We start from the raw sequence: 16,622 nt of genomic DNA, 5'->3' as shown, positions 1-16,622 counted from the left end.
CCACTTGGCTCATGGAAGTGAGCTGTGTTGATGTGCGTGTCCCTCCCCAGGTAGTAAAGAGGACGAGTTCAGGATGCCTTACCTTAGCCACCAGCAGCTGCCGGCTGGAATTCTCCCCATGGTGCCCGAGGTTGCCCAGGCTGTTGGAGTTAGTCAAGGACATCACACCAAAGATTTCCCGCGGGCAGCTCCAAATCCTGCCAAGGCCACGGTAACTGCCATGATAGCCCGAGAATTGTTGTATGGGGGCACCTCGCCCACAGCCGAGACCATTTTAAAGAATAACATCTCTTCAGGCCACGTACCCCATGGACCTCTCACAAGACCCTCTGAGCAACTGGACTATCTTTCCAGAGTCCAGGGATTCCAGGTACTGTTAGGCCAGAGCTGGGAGACTGTCCATTGGTGTGATCATCTGAGCTCCTCAGAAAACATGCTTTGCACCTGGGTGTGGTGGGGCACACCTTTAATCCCAGTACTCGGGAGGCAGAGGTGGGAGGATCACTGTGAGTTCAAGGCCATCCTGAGGCTTTATAGTGGATTCCAGGTCTGCCTGGGCTAAAGGGAGACTTTGCCTTGAAACACCAGGAAACAAAAAAGGCTAGGCTCTTAATGGGGGTGGAGCTCATGGGTAGAGTGCTTTTCCAGTACGTGCAGGACCAGGCGCAGCCCCTGGAAGCACCAAGTGTGCTTCTTCTGGCGGCGGGGAGGGAAATGGTGGTAGAAGTCTGGCTGTGGGCAGGAGAGGTCAGCAAGAAGTAGAAGCCTCTAGAGAAAAACCCGAGCCTCTACTCAGAGCACTTGTAAGAGAAAAGACTTCCAGGGCTGGAAACGAAGGAATGGGGCTTCTGTCAGACATCTAGGCTTGGAAGACTTCGGATTGGGACCCACGTAGCTAGGTGGGTGCTGGGGGCAAGTCTACGAGAAGTCTCCCTTTTTGTTGGCTTAAGCGTCTGCCCTTTGTTCCTGCCCCAGCCTCAATGGTCTCACCTTCTTTAGGTTGAATATAAAGACTTCCCCAAGAACAACAAGAACGAATTTGTCTCTCTCATCAATTGCTCCTCTCAGCCGCCCCTTATCAGCCACGGCATTGGCAAGGATGTGGAGTCCTGTCATGATATGGTACATTGGCGCTGGGGGAGGGTGCGGGGGAAGCTGGGTCATTGTGTGTCATGTGTTCCCTTGTCTGGCTTGTCAGTGGCCCCAGGGAAAGGGACAGGGCCACCTTGTAGACCTCACAAATGGTACCTCACTATTGAATGGGGTTCATCCTTTCCCTACCACTCGCCAGCCCAAGGATCTGCTCAGGTGCTGGATGCCTCTGGGCTGATCACTGACTGGTGCAGCAGTGTTTCCACCAGGCCGACATCTGGGAAAATAAAGTAGCAAGGACAACCTCAGAGAGCTTGGCCTGAAAGCTGACATTAGTTACCCTAAGGTAAAAAACAAAAAGGAAATACATGTTAGAGGTTGTGAGTGCGTGTGGTAACTGTCTAGTTTTTAAGTTTCACTTCATCTTCTGCTTGCTGGGCCGGCAGCTCCCATCCTCCCTTCTCCATCAGTCTTGAATTAGTTACGGTTTTACTTTTCTTTCCATCCCATAGGCTGCACTGAACATTTTAAAGTTGCTGTCTGAGTTGGACCAACAAAGTACAGAGATGCCAAGAACAGGAAACGGACCAGTGTCAGTGTGAGTGAGCTGGTGTACGCAGAAGGCGCCACCTCTTTGCCATTCTCTTCCACTGTGGCCAACTCTGACACATTCCCTCAAGTGTTCCTTGTTCTCTAGGTAGAGCTCCCGTTGTTCTAGGCTTAATTTTTCACAAGAGGCACATTTAGATGGCTTAAAAATATGACATGTGGCCCATGTGTAGTCCCCACTCTTTCCACAGGTCAGGGTTTATTACTTTTTTGTGTGTTCCTGTATGCAAGTATAATCCCCCCCCCCAAGTTAAGAAACATTTCATTACAGAGTTTAAGAAGAATGAAGGCAGAGCTTCTGTAAAACAGGAGGGGTCCTGAGCAGATATTCCCATGATTTTTTTTTTTTGTGCTGCATATCAGACAAGTGTGTTGCCCCTAAGCTGTGCTTCCAAGCCCATCATTTCCTTTTTTAAAAAATTTTATTTTTAATTTTTTTTGGTATTCTTATTTATTTATTTGAGAGTGACAGAGAGAAAGAGGCAGATAGAGAGAGAATGGGCGCGCCAGGGCCTCCAGCCACTTTAAATGAACTCCAGACACGTGCGCCCCCTTGTGCATCTGGCTAATGTGGGTCCTTGGGGAATCGAGCCTTGAACCGGGGTTCTTAGGCTTCACAGGCAAGTGCTTAATTGCTAAGCCATCTCTCTAGCCCTCCTTTTTTATTTTTTAAAATACTTAATTTTACTTATTTATTGGTGGGGGGAGAAATAGAGAAATGGGCAGGTAGAATGGGCACTGTAGGGCCTCTAGCCACCACAAATGAACTCCAGATATATGTACCATTTGTGCATCTGGCTTATGTGGGTACTGGGGAATTGAACCTGGGCCCTTATGCTTCTCAGGTAAGTGCCTTAACTGCTGAGCCATCTCTCCAGCTTGCATCATTTCCTTTCTCACAGTTGAGACACACATACACCTCTCTGCTTAAAAAAAAAAAAAATTATTTAAGAGAGAAAGAGGCAGTAGGAGGAAGAGAATGGGTGCTCCAGGGCCTTCAGCCACTGCAAACGAACTCCAGGCGTGTGTTCCACATGTGCACCTTATGCATTTGACTTATTTGGGTCCTGGGGAATCAAACCTGGGTCCTTTGGCTTTGTAGCCAAGTGCCTTAACCGCCAAGCCATCTCTACAGTCCCTCTGGTTGTTATTTATTTATTTTGCATTTTTAGTATTTTTATTTGATAGTCGGGGAGAGAAAGAGGCAGAGAGAGGTGGGGTATGCCAGGGCCACAAGCCACTGCAAACTCCAGATACACGTGCCACCATGTATGTCTTAGATGGCTTATGTAGGTTCTGGAGACTTGAGCCTGGGTCCTTTCGCTTTGTAGGCAAGCACCTTAACTATTAAGCCATCTTTCCAGTCCCTCTGCTTCTTTTTCTTTTTTTTTGTTTAACTTGATAGTGTATCCTAGGATAACTGAGCTGCTTTGAGTTATCCTGTAAAGGGCCCCATATTCACAAATTTCATTCCTATTAGCTTAAATTCTTATTTCAAAACTGTAATTTCTCTTTTCCCCTTTTCCTTAAAGGTGTGGGAGGTGCTGAACCTTTTCTGGCCATGAACCATTGTAAATCCCAACATATATACTGAAAATACTGAAACTGCTTTGAAAATTTTGGAATTTCTGATACCTCCAGTGGGCCGAGACATGGTGGATGAAAACATGGCAATGGTGATGAAGATGGAGACTCCAGGCGGCGGCGGCGGTGCTGGCCTGCTAGTGACCCCGCTCTGCGAGCCTGCAGACCCAGGAGCGGCTGCCGGGGAAGAAGAAGCCTGCCCAGCAGCCCAGCACCGTGGTTTTTCTTTCTTTCTTTCTTTCTTTTTGGCTTTGTGAAGAAAAGTAGAAAGCACTAATTCTCAAACTGGCTCACTCAAGACACTTTGGGACAACCATGGACAGCCACTTTATGGTGGCCACGAGTCGGCCCCAGAGCTAAAAGCCCCAGAGAAAATCAGATGCTTCCTGTTCAGCGTAACCTAACTCCAGCGTGCTCTGGCCTACCACCTCACGCAGTCCCCACGTAACCACCGCCTCCTCTCCAACAGTGATGCTTATTCTTAGTTTCATTATTTCCCTTTGATATGACACTATAAAATTTTCATTTGAGTTTCTCAATTGTATCTAGTTATATAGCACAGTTTAGAAACTTGTCTGAGACTGACGAGATCAGTAATCTAACCTGCACAGACCACAGCCATGTGTGGTTTCTCTCCCACTTGGTCAGACTAGTCCAGCGCTGCTCCCTCGACGCCAGCCTTGTGCTGGAGCGGCCCTGGATCTTCAGAAACGTTCAAGTCTCCCGCTGTTGTATAAATTGGATAACTTAGGAATTTTAAACTTTAGGTGATCAAATATTTAGTCTTTTTCTATTATTTTTGAGCAGCAGGACCTAAATGAACTGAGCTTTGTTTTAACAGCTATTATAGAAATCGTCTCTCAAGGTAATGTTCACCACCCTACAGGCTGTGGCCTCAGCACAGGGTGGCCTGGAGGATGGTGACCCCCAAGTGCCCCATGCTGTTGTGTAGGGTGAAAGGGTAGCTGTGTCGCATGCAGCTGTATTGCTTTGGGGGGGGCTGTTGGCACAGATGCAGTTGCTAAGGGCTGCTGGTCCAGATGGAAAGCTCAGTACTGCTTCCACTCATTTACACTAGGATTCCCCCCATGGAATGTAAGTAAACTTAATGTCACCAATAAATGGTAATACTAAATTTTTTTGTTAATTTATTTTCAAATGCCACTACTGCTAGGTTGGCCCCATTCAATTCATCCCCTCCTCCCCATTTTATAAAGAAATATTTGTAATGCTTGTGATTCTGTCTGGGTAAAAATCTAAAGAGCTGAAATAACTTTATATCAAACCATTGATCAATAAACAGCTACTAATGAAATTTTTGGTCCTGTTGAGCAGTGACTGAAGGAACAGACGTGGTGTGGAGACTGTCCTTGGGCTAAAGGGAGGTGGTATGCGCACCAGCATGGCTGATGGTGGGTGGAGCTAAGTGTTCAGTCCTGCTGTCCGTCTGCCTGATAGTTGGAGTAATCAGAGCATATACTAAAACAAAGCAGCAGAGGGGGATTCACTCAACACTGGCAGATAATGACTTCAAAGCATCCACCTGTGGGCCTATGACCCCCAATTTCACACTGTACTTTTAGGGTTGATACACAGATCAGGTAACTTTGTGGGCTGTGGAATTGGAAGGGTTTTTGCCCTGTATTGTGTGATTTGCAGAATAAGAATAAGTAAGTTTTTTGTTGTTGTTAGTTTTTAAAAAAATATTCTACTGGGGGGAGAGAGGAAGGGAGGATGGACGGGCACGCCACATCCTCTAGCTACTGCAAGTGGAATCAGACACATGCTTCCCTTGCGCATGACTTACATGGGGGAATTGAACCTGGGTCTTTAGGCTTCCCAGGCAGCCCTCATTAGTACGTTGTCATACACAATGTTTTCTTTGCTTTACCTGTTGGGTGTGGCTGAAACTGCATGTGCATTCTTTCCCTGTCCTATACTCCTCCTTAAAAGTGAAACCCAAGGCTTAGTGATTAAGGTGCTTGCCTACAAAGCCAAAGAACTCGGGTTCTATTCCATAGGACCCATGTAAACCAGAATTACAAGGTGGCACATGCACCTGGCCCTGGCGTGTCCATCTCTATCTGCCTCCATGTCTTAAATAAATATATTAATTAAAAATGAAATCCAGGGCCGGGTGTGGTGGTGCACGCCTTTAATCCCAGCACTCGGGAGGCAGAGGTAGGAGGATCACCATGAGTTTGTCACTCTGAGACTCCATAGTGAATTTCATGTCAGCCTGGGCTAAAGTGAAACCCCACCTTGAAAAACGAAACAAAACAAAACAAAAAAAAAAAAAACAGTGAAATTCAGACATTCAGGGCCACTTTCCACTACTACTATGGAAATCAGCACTGCTGGGGACTGGCCAACGGTGTCCACTTTCCTGTTCACAGGATTCATTGGGAAGTATACCTCCTCTTTAGTTGCTTGCCACATCTTTCCCCAGAAGCACTGCAGACGTCTCTGAGCTTGGGTCTACTTAATGGTGACTGGACCTGGGCCCAGGTGGCATTTCTTGGCAGGCAGGAAAACCAAAGAAATGACACTGAGGTCATCTCTGTCTCCTGTCACAGCAGAGTTGTCTGTTAACCTTGGGTACTCATTCCTGTCTGGAAGGCTTGTTCCCTTTTGGTAGGTGGGTGGTACTTTGTGGGGAGGGTCTTCTTACCCCCCCCCCCCCAGTGTCCTTGTCCCCACTGACAACCTCATATTAATCTGCAGCTGCTCTCCCATCTTCTATTAGCATCTCCCTCGTGGAGAGGAGCTCTTCTTCCTGTTACCCCAGTATCAGTAAATGATAGGATAGCTACTTCCATTACAGCATTGAGTAGAGTGTTGCTAGAGCAACACTGGCCTCAAACTCGGTGATCCTACCTCTCCAGAGAGGCAGCGTGGGGGGAATGGGGACGGGATGAGGAAGGGGGAAGAGAATGTGTTCCAGGGCCTCTAGCTAGCGCATATGAACTCCAGACGCATATGACCCACCCTGTGCATCTGTCTTTACATGGGTACTGGGAACGCGGGTCATTGGTCTTTACAAGCAAGCACCTTAACCACTGAACCATCTCTTTTCTTCAGACCATACTTAAGATTTTTGAGGTAGAGCCTTGCTTCAGTTTGACTCTGGCATACACTGGGCATGAGTCTGGCTGTGCCCTCACAAACCATGGACTAACTGTCCCATTTCTCAAGGAACAAGCAGGCACGGACTGTGCTTTCATACAAATAAGCCACAGAGGGTCTCTGGTAGGGATTTGTAGGTAAAGGGGGGACTGTGATTAGGACGAAGTGTCATAATCATGTGCTTACTAACAAGCAAACACCACCTCTCTTGTTGCAGCAGACAGAAAAGGGTGGCTGAGGAGTCAAGCTGCTCTGTAGGCCAGGCTCCCTAAACATCACTCCAGCTGTGCAGCTCAGCGAACCTCAGTGCCTGAAGAAGGATGGGGACTAAAACCCAGCAAGGCAACAGCACACAGGGAAGGAAACAGAAACAACATTATGGCCTAGGTTTTAGGTTGAACACACAGAAACCTCCACCATGCACACCCTTTTGACAGCAATGAGCTCCTGACATGGGAATGTGTGTAAGTGTATGCTGATGAGACACACTGCAGAGTAAACGCAGCGGTGAGGAAGAGACATGGACAACATGGGTGGAAGTAAGTGCATGAGGTGAAGGCTTGCCAGCGTAGGACTTGAAAACTTTCCATGAATGTAATGGTTTGAATCAATCGGATTACTTTTCACAAATAAAAAAACAATTTTACCTACTAAAATGGCATCCAAAGGGCTGGGGTATGGGGAGCTCATTGGCAATGTCAGGACCACCAAAAATAAAAAGAATGCTGTGAGTTGTGGGGATATGCTATACAAACCATGCGCTCTGCACAGGAAACAATGGATAAGGGCGCTCATCTCAACAGCTGTTTATAGAACAGCCTCCAAGATCTCCACAATGGTTATAGGGCAACTTATATCAATGACACCACCTGTTGGTGATGGTGTTTACCAAGTAAATGTTAAATGTTTTTAACAGTTAAAAAAAAAAAAAAAGCCAGTGTGGTGGTACATGCCTTTAATCCCAGCATTCAAGAAGCAGAAGCAGGAGGATCAATGTTAAAGGCCACCCTGAGACTATATAGTGAATTTCAGGTCAGCCTAGGCTAGAGTGAGACCCTACCTCACACCACCCCCCAGAAAAAAGGGGGGGCTCAGCAGTTAAGATGCATGCTTGCAAAGCCTAATGACCCTGGGTTTGAATCCCCAATACCCACATAAAGCCAGATGCACAAAGTGATGGATACATCTGGAGTTACAGTGGCTGGAGGTCTTGGCATGCCCCCTCTTCCTCTCTGTGCTTGAAAATAAGTACTTTGCTTGTCATGGTGGTATATGTCTTTGATCCCAGCACTCCGGAGGATGAGTTTGAGGCCACCCTGAGACTATGTAGTAATTTCCAGGTCAGCCTGGGCTAGAGTGAGACCCTGCCTTGAGAAAAAGTTGTATGTACAGAGTGATACCAACTTTAAGCTTTGGGGGGATGACCCAAAGTATTTTAAAGCAGCTGGGAAGAGAAATGGTTTTTGAACAGTTTTTGAAGTTTAGAAAGATTTTATTATTATATAGAGTACTACAGACACAGGCAAAGCGCTTGTAAAGCAGAAAGGGTCTGGAGTGGGTAATCCTGATTTTAATTATTTCCCAAGTTTCCAAAGAAAAATAAACACATTTCAATAGTTATTAAAAAAAAGTCGACACTTGGGAGGCAGAGGTAGGAGGATCGCCATGAGTTCAAGGCTACCCTGAGACTACAGAGTTAATTCCAGGTCAGCCTGGACCAGAGTGAGACCCTACCTCGAAAAAAATAATAATAAAAATAAATAAATAAATAAAGGTCGAGTGTTTAAGACACCATCAGTATTAGGGAAAGTCAGTGAACCAAGCAGCAACCCTGAAGAAAATCTGCACTGCCCTCTGCCCCTTGTGTGTATCAGGGCCACGGGCTGGGGTTTACTCGAGCTTGGGCTTTAGTCTCTACCAAGTCTCCCAGCAACCCCTCCTACATTTCCCCACACCATGGAGGTTATAGGAGAACTATGAACAGCAGGGCTGGGGAGTTGGCTCAGTGGTGGAGGGCACTTGCTTACAAAGCCTACCAGCTCTGGTTCCATTCCCCAGTACTCCCATAAAGCTGTGTATGCATCTCTAGTTCGTTTGTAGTGGCAAGAAGCCCTGGCATATCTATTCTTTCTCTTCCCTTGTAAATAAATATTTAAAAAATACTTTATTTACTCATTTGAGAGGCAGACAATGGGCACTCCAGGGCTTCTACCTGCTGCCAAAGAGCTCCAGATGCATGTGCCACCTTGTGTACCCGGCCCACATGGGTCCTGGGGAACTTATTCTGGGTCCCCAGGGTTTGCAGGCAAGCTCCTCAACCAAGCCCATCTCTCCAGCCATAAATAAAGTTTCAAGAAAAAAAAAAAAATGAACAGCAATAGCTTTAAAACACAAGGACTCTGTAAAAAGAAGTTTCAACAGTTGTCGGTCAGAAAGGACAGTTTTCAATTCTGCTCAGTCAGCAGTGAATGCGTGATGTGCTCTAGCCTGACTCTCCTGCCTCCACCTCAGGCTTACACAAGGAAATGACTAACAAATTTTTTTGTCTTCCTTCTCTGCTTTAAGTACTCTGATGCCTCATATAACCTTGTTCCTAACCATGTCAGGTGAATAGCATCGCAGTCACTTCTCAGAAGACGACATTCAGGTCTGCACAGAGGTCAAGTCATCCGCTCCAGGTTACAGTTAGTGGAGACTTGGGATTTGAACACAGCTCTTCTACCACTAAGACTTGTCAGCAAACTTTTCCCTGAAGGTAGGGTTTCGCTGTAGCCCAGACTGACCTGGAATTCACTACATAGTCTCAGGCTGGCCTTGAATTCATGAAGATCCTCCTACCTCTCCTTCCCGAGTCCTAGGGAGCCACCATGCCTGGCTTTTGTCAGTATCTGTCTATGACCTCTGTGCCCCCAGCCCAGTGCTGCAGGTGGAACCAAAGGTCTTTCCATGCTTGTGGTGGCTTCATGCAGGTGTCCCTGATGAACTTAGGTATTCTAAATACTAAGTTCCCAGCTGATGGAAATTTCAGAACTAATGCCTCCTGGAGGCAAAGTATTGGTGGGGGCGGGTGCATGGGTGTTATAACCAGTTTCCCCATGCCAGTGTTTAGCACTGTCCTATTGCTATGGTCTGTTGTTGGCCAGGAGGCTGATGTCCACCCTCTACTTATGTCACCGTTCCCTGCCATCATGCAGCTTCCCCTCGAGCCTGCAAGCCACAATAAGCCCTTATTTTCCCACAAGCTGCTCTTGGTCTGGTGACTTCTGCCAGCAATGGAACCTGACTGCAGCACTAGGTAAGCGCTCAATCACTGATCTACATCCCCGACCTCTGCTTTTTTGAAATTGGGTTTTTGCCATAGCCCAGGCTGACCTAGAATTCACTCTGTTGTCTCAGGGTGGCCTTGAACATGCAACCCTCCGATCTCTGCCTCCCTAGTGTTGGATTAAAAGTGTCCACCACCACGCCTGGCTGCTTATCATTTCTTTTTTTCTTTTCTTTTTTTTTTTTTGGTTTTTCGAGGTAGGGTCTCACTCTGGTCCAGGCTGTCCTGGAATTAACTCTGTAGTCTCAGGGTGGCCTTGAACTCACAGTGATACTCCTACCTCTGCCTCCCAAGTGCTGGGATTAAAGGCGTGCGCCACCAACAAAACCTTGCAAGCCACAATATGAAGGCGGCATAGAATCCTACCAATACAAAACATGTGAAAATAATCAGCTAAGAATCTTGAGAACAAGACAGACTAGTGAAGAAAGGAAAAGCAAAGTCCTTGGTTAAAAGCAATCCTTAAAGGCACACTGCTTGACATTTGCAAAGACCAACTGTCAGGTCAATCTTGAGCTGAGGAGGAAAAAGATTATCCAATGAGTCCTGAGTTGAAAATGCCAAATCCATCACTGGTCACCCACTAGAAGATTGTGGCTATGTCCAGGTTACTTCTCACCAGAAGCTCCAGCAAGAACCAATCCAAACATGGGCCCAAAGTACACTATAAAGAAAGCTCACCAACTTCCTGACTTCCACCCCAGACTTTTCACATTTATTTAAAATGGCTTAGGTCTGGAGAGATGGTTCTGCACTTAAAGGCACAAAGCCAGCCAGCTCTGGTTCAATTTCCCAGTACCCACATAAAGGCAGATGCACAAAGTGGCATATATGTCAAGTTGTTCTGCAGTGGAAGAAAGCCCTGGTGTGTCCATAGTCACTCTTTCACTGACTGCATCTTAAAAAAAGCTGGATATGGTGATTCACGCCTTTACTCTCAAGTAAGAGGATGCTAAGTTTGAGCCTGAGATTGCGGGGTGGGGGGGGGGGAGGAGGAGGGAAGGAGGGAGGAAAGAATTAGAAATATTTGAGAGTGAATGAATGAATGAATAGGCAGAGCGGGGCAAACAGCCACTGTAAATGAACTGCAGATACATGTGCTACTTTTTGGTTTTATGTGGGCACTAGGGAATTGAAACTGGGCAGTCAGGCCTTTCAAGCCAGCGCCTTTAACTGCAACCCATCTCTCCAGTCCCCTTCATTTTTACAGAAGTATCAGAAAGCACCAAAGACATGTCCTTAGGTGTTCTTAGACGCATTTTTGGGGATTTCTTTATTGCTGATCACAGACGTAAACTAGGAAATGTGCATTGTTTGGGCAAGTTAACAAGTGATTCTTTACTTTTTCACATACCCAATAAAAGCTGAAAGAAACAGATAAAACCACAAAGGACAAGAGACACACGAACAGCAACAGCTTCAAAACAAGGATTTAGTAAATGAAAGATGTGTCCACAAGTCAGTGTCTGTCAAGAAGCTGAAATTATCCAAACCGTGCAAATGCTCAACTCAAATCAATGTCACACACTGTACTGTTCCTTGCTGTTGCAATCTAGAAAAATTACCCCACTGTAATTATGATCACACAAACCACCTAATTTGCTCAAAGTTCAGCTTAAAGCAACATTTACTATTTTTTGTAAGATGGAATCTGTGACAAACTCAGAAGGAAAACTTGCTTTGTTTCAACACAGCCTTGTTCAGGAGTCCACGTGATTCCTAAGAAATCACCCCTGGGCTCAGCAAATGAGGACACAGTTCACATCAGTGTAACACTGGCCGCTTGCAGGTAGCCCTGGAGATACTGCAGTGCTTCAGCATTGAGGCTGGTGCTCACCATGGAGGGGACCTGCAGGAGATGAAAACAGTGTTTTTGGGAGTGCTTGTGTGCACACATGAACCGCATCCTCTACAACAGCAGCCACAGGGACCTGTCATTCAGAAGTGGCGACCTAGATCCACAAGGAATTACTATTATGAGTATGATCAAATTATGGTTGATTTTAGAAGTCCTGAGCTGGGAGATGGCTTAGCAGTTAAAGGCACTTGCTTCCAAAGTCTGCTGGGCTTGAGTTTGATTCCCCAGTACCCACATGTAAAGCCAAATGCTCAAAGGGGCATACGTGTCTGGGACTCATTTGAAGAATCAAAGAGGCCCTGGTATGCCTAGCCTCCCTCCCTCTCTGCTTGCCAATTAATCAATAAATAATATAAAAAAATAGGGCTGGTGAAATGGCTTATTGGTTAAGGCATTTGCCTGTAAAGCCTAAGGACCCCAGTTTGATTCCCCAGGACCCACGTAAGCCAGATGTTCACAAGGGGCCACATGCATCTGGAATTTGTTTGCAGTGGTTAAAGCCCTGGCACACCTATTCTCTATCTGCCTCTCTCTCAAATAAGAAAAATATTAATTACACACATACACACACACACACACACACACACACACACACACACACACACGCACGCCAGGCATGGTTACACATGCCTTTAATTCTAGCCCTCAGGAGGCAGAGGCAGGAGGATCACCATGAGTTTGAGCCCACCCTGAGACTACATAGTGAATTCAAGGTCAGCCTGAGCTAGAGAACCTACCTCAAAACACTGAAAGGGGAAAAAAAAATTAGTGTTCATTCATTGGCAATGCATAATTATTTATTGAAATATTTTAAGACTTACTCTGAAATTCTCTACAAAGAAGCAAAATTGATAAATCACAGCAAGTTACTGAAATTGGGCATACCAGCATTTGTTATGCTGCTGCTTCTATATATGAAGAATACAAATTTTACAAGATAGTACATACTGAGATACTAAAACACACTAGCTTACTGTGATTTAAAAACCAGTGTTTGGGAGCTGGAGAGATAACTTAGCGGTTAAGGTACTTGCCTGCAAAGACTAAGCACCCAGGTTCGATCCCCCAGGACCCATTTAAGCCAGATGCACAAGGTGGCATGTCTGCAGTTTGCAGTGGCTGGAGGCCTTGATGTGCCCATTCTCTTTCTCAGATAATTAAACACACACACACACACACTGTTGGATTTATGCTATGGTCCCTTACTTAATTTCAGATTATGTTGCAGCTGTAAGAGGCTCATACTTTGAAGAATGGAAGCTTGACTTCAGTCAGTAAACAGTGCAAAGAGCTATGCCGGCTGCTCCTTCCCACCTTCCTTCCTAGTCCAGTCTCCATCAGAGTTTCTGGACAGAACACACTTACCCTTCCTGGACAGGCAGTAGATAATTTGTGAAGTGACTGTGCCAGGTGAATTTTGGGGTTATTCACCATTTGACCTACAGGGTCATGCTCTTTTTTCCCAGCAAACGCCAGCTGTGAGAAGGCAGTCTGGTACCCTGGGGTGTCTTCTATGTCAATGAAATGCTCTTCATCAGGAATGCTGTCATCTTCAGGTAACTCAAAAAGGCCTATCAGAGACTGTAGCAAAGGTGTCCTGGATTGGAGAAAGGCCGGAGAGAAAAACTCAGAAAAGCCAGGCATGGTGGCTCACACCTATCAACTTAGCATATTGAAGGCTGAGGTAGGAGGACCAGCCACAGTTACACACCAAGGCCTTTTCACAAAAAAAAAAGCAACAAATGTTGGCCGGGCATGGTGGCACACACCTTTAATCTCAGCACTTGGGAGGCAGAGGTAGGAGGATCACTGTTAGTTCAAGGCACCTTAGACTACTTAGTGAATTTCAGGTTAGCCTGGGTTAGAGCAAGACCTTACTTGAAACCCTCCACCAACAAACAAACAACAAAAAACCCAAAAGCAACATTTTCTCAAAGGACAAAAATTAATGACTCATGGGCTGGGAAAATGGCTGTTAAGCTGGAGTATGAGTTCGAGCCCCAGAACCCATATAAAATGCCAGAAGCCATGGTGGCCTTCTGTAACCCTATCAGAGACACAAGAATATCTCATAAACTTGTGAAGAACAGAGCCAAGAACAGCAGAACCAGAAGCTCTGCCTCAAATGTGGAGGCTCAGGAAAGATAAACACAAAAGTTATCCCAACAAACAAACCTAAATTAAAAAACCAACTCACAAATCTAAAAGCAGGAAGGTATGTGTGACATTAAGATGGCCCTGAGTGCTTTTGCTGATACAGATACTACAAATCCCTTTAGAAACACCTACAACTCAAGCCAAACCAAGACCCTTCAGTGCTAGGGATGTGCTTTGAGGAAACAGCTGTCAGATCCCTTGCAGAATTCTAGACTATTTAGTTCCTTTCCTGGGAGTGGGGAGATGGCTTAGTTGGTGTAGTATCTGCTGTGCAAGCATGATCACCTATGATCCCCAGGCACCTATATAAATGCTGGGCAGGTGTGGCAGCCAGCCCTGCCTGTAATCCACAGGATAAACTGGCTAAGTAGGCTAGCCAAAACAGCAAGTTCTAGGTTCAAGAGACCCTGTTTCAATAAATAACATGGGTAAACTGGGCGTGATGGTGCACACCTTTAATCCTAGCACTTGGGAGACAAAGATAAAAGGAGTGCCTGGAATTTGAGGCAACTCTAAGACTACCTAGTGAATTCCAGGTCAGCCTTAGCTATGATGACATCCTACCTTGAACCCCCTACCCCTCCCCAAAAGATGGATAAAATTGATGAAGGCACAACAAAAAAACAAGTACTGGTTTAGCTGGGTTTGTTTTCTGTTTTTTTTTTTTTTTTTTTTTTTTTTGGTTTTTCAAGGTAGGTTCTTGCTCTAGCCCAGGCTAACCTGGAATTCACTATGTAGTCTCAGGTTGGCTTCGAACTCACAGCAATCCTCCTGCCTCTGCCTCTCCAGTGCTGGGATTAAAGGCGTGCTCCACCACACCCATATGGGTTTCTGTTTTGTGTAACTCTTATAGTGCTGAGTGTCTCAGAACAAACCTATAACCAGACACTCAGGAGGATGAAGCAGAAATATGGTTTTCAGTTCACTGTCAGCAACACTGAATTCCAGACTAGCCTAAGCTACATGGTAATACCCTGTCTCAAAACAAAAACAAAAAACAAAACAAAACTAGAAAACAGCAAAACAGCACAATGGACTGTCATCAAAGAATCTTGAGAGATCTAGAACAGACATTCAACTTAAGAACCGGGAAACAGCCACTTCTAGCTTCAAGAGGCTGAGGTAGGAGGATTACCATCAGTTTGAGGGTCCAGGTAAGCTCACAAAAGTTATCTTTTCTGCCGGGCGTGGTGGTACACGCCTTTAATCCCAGCACTCGGGAGGCAGAGGTAGGAGGATCGCCATGAGTTCAAGGCCACCCTGAGACTACAGAGTTAATTCCAGGTCAGCCTGGACCAGAGTGAGACCCTACCTCGAAAAACCAAAAAAAAAAAAAAAAAAAAAAAGTTATCTTTTCTGGCCCCCAAATGCCTACAAGTCATATCTAAGATCTTATGGCTGCTAGTGGAAAAGTCAAGATCAGAACCCAATTCTTTCCCTCCTATCCCAAAGAGTTGACTTTACAGTGGGAAAGAAAGCTCATTTTCCTAAACTCTAAGAAGGAAGCACTTACCATAGTTTAGTATATTCTGTGTCCATCATTGGGGGACACTCTGTGAGTAGTTTGGTTATGCCTACTGCACAGATCTTTTTCTCCACATTTCCAGATACTTTCTGAATTTCTGGAATAATGATTTTTTCCAAAACCATTCCAAACATTCTATTAAAGCAAATGAAATCCATTTAGTATTAAGTTAGCCATTATAGTGAACAATGAAGTGATGAGATCTCCTTATGAATGGAATTAACTAAAATAAGCTTTTTTTGGGGGGGGGGGTCAGATCTCGAAGAGATCTAGAAATAAAAAAAAAAGCAAAACCACTTTCTAACCAATTTCTACTTTGGGACAACTACCATCATCTTTTCTGAATAAATACTTCTTGTGTTAGTGTAGGCCTCTGTTTAAAAGCAGAATCTGGGGATGGAGAGATTGCTTAGTGGTTAAGGCACTTGCTTCCAAAGCCTAATGGCCTGGGTTTGATTCCCTATTACCCATGTAAAGCCAGACACACAAAGTGGCTCACGTATCTGGAGTTTGTCTGCTGTGGCTACAGGCCCTGATTCCCTCTCTCTGCTTGTAAATAAATAAACAAATAAATATTTAAAAAATTTTAACATGAAAATGTACATGATCTAATTTCACACCAACAGTAAAACAGGCCATGTGGGGGAGGGGCATGGATTGCTTTGCTGAATAGTCAATAGTTTGAACTGCTGCTACTAGTTCTTCAGGTGACCAGTCTTACAGTGCTCTTCTGCTGCCCATTGGATGCTGTCTCCACTATTGTATCCAATCACATCACTCATAAAGGCATCAAATTCCTTCTATTCCTTGGACATGTGTGCTACCACTCAATTTCAACAGTAACTTCTTTTGAGCCTGGAAGGATGAGCCTTACTCATAGAAGTCTTGTTGGCAGGCTACATCCTTGTTACTGCCCAGCCCACTGCTCCTTGAAGTGTATTCAATAAGCTAGCTTTCTTTTCTCTTTCTCTTTTTTTTTCCCGAGGTAGGGTCTTACTCTAGCCCAGGCTGACCTGGAATTCATTCTGTAATTTTATGGTGGCCTGGAACTCCTGGCTATCTTCCTACCTCTGCATCCCCAGTGCTGGGATTAAAGGTGTGTGCCACTACATCCAGCTAAGACATCTTCCTTTAAATATATATGTGTGTGTATATATATATCTTGCCTTAATAAAGGCAGACAGACTCCAAGAAAGCACACTAACCAATGAATGTAAAACACTGGCTGAGTACAGTGCCAGAAGGAGTTAAGTTTGGGATCTAGGAATATTCTGAAAACTACAAAGACTTTACCCCCAATCCAAGAACCACAATGTTACCTATAAGACAGATACTGGCTTATAGTA

General features: G+C 45.2%; 2 protein-coding genes across 6 annotated transcripts in view; one reads left to right on the top strand and one right to left on the bottom strand.

Annotated features, from left to right (window-relative positions):
• Positions 1–4,600, top strand: part of Stau1 (staufen double-stranded RNA binding protein 1) — a 42,188-nt gene extending 37,588 nt beyond the window's left edge. For 2 of the 5 annotated variants that reach the window (XM_045156671.1, XM_045156669.1), the window contains exons 9-12: positions 51–370; positions 1,000–1,122; positions 1,605–1,690; positions 3,343–4,600. In XM_045156671.1, coding sequence (XP_045012606.1) covers positions 51–370; positions 1,000–1,122; positions 1,605–1,690; positions 3,343–3,364 — 551 coding nt within the window. In that variant the 3' untranslated portion in view covers positions 3,365–4,600. Of the gene's footprint in view, positions 1–50; positions 371–999; positions 1,123–1,604; positions 1,691–3,233 lie in introns of all 5 variants that reach the window. The other 3 variants (XR_006638540.1, XR_006638539.1, XM_045156670.1) reach the window with 3 other exon arrangements.
• A 6,375-nt stretch (positions 4,601–10,975) lies between these two features.
• The window catches only part of Cse1l (chromosome segregation 1 like), a 47,716-nt gene continuing 42,069 nt past the window's right edge, over positions 10,976–16,622 (bottom strand). Inside the window, exons 23-25 of the mRNA XM_004663880.3 lie at positions 15,265–15,411; positions 12,960–13,191; positions 10,976–11,585 (exon numbers count right to left, since the gene is read on the bottom strand). Coding sequence (XP_004663937.1) covers positions 11,496–11,585; positions 12,960–13,191; positions 15,265–15,411 — 469 coding nt within the window. The 3' untranslated portion in view covers positions 10,976–11,495. The remainder of the gene's footprint in view (positions 11,586–12,959; positions 13,192–15,264; positions 15,412–16,622) is intronic.

The sequence above is a fragment of the Jaculus jaculus genome, chromosome 8, assembly GCF_020740685.1.
Source record: "Jaculus jaculus isolate mJacJac1 chromosome 8, mJacJac1.mat.Y.cur, whole genome shotgun sequence".
Classification (NCBI taxonomy): domain Eukaryota; kingdom Metazoa; phylum Chordata; class Mammalia; order Rodentia; family Dipodidae; genus Jaculus; species Jaculus jaculus.
The sequence above is the reverse complement of the archived record's forward strand: the minus strand, read 5'-3'. Positions and strand labels throughout refer to the sequence as shown.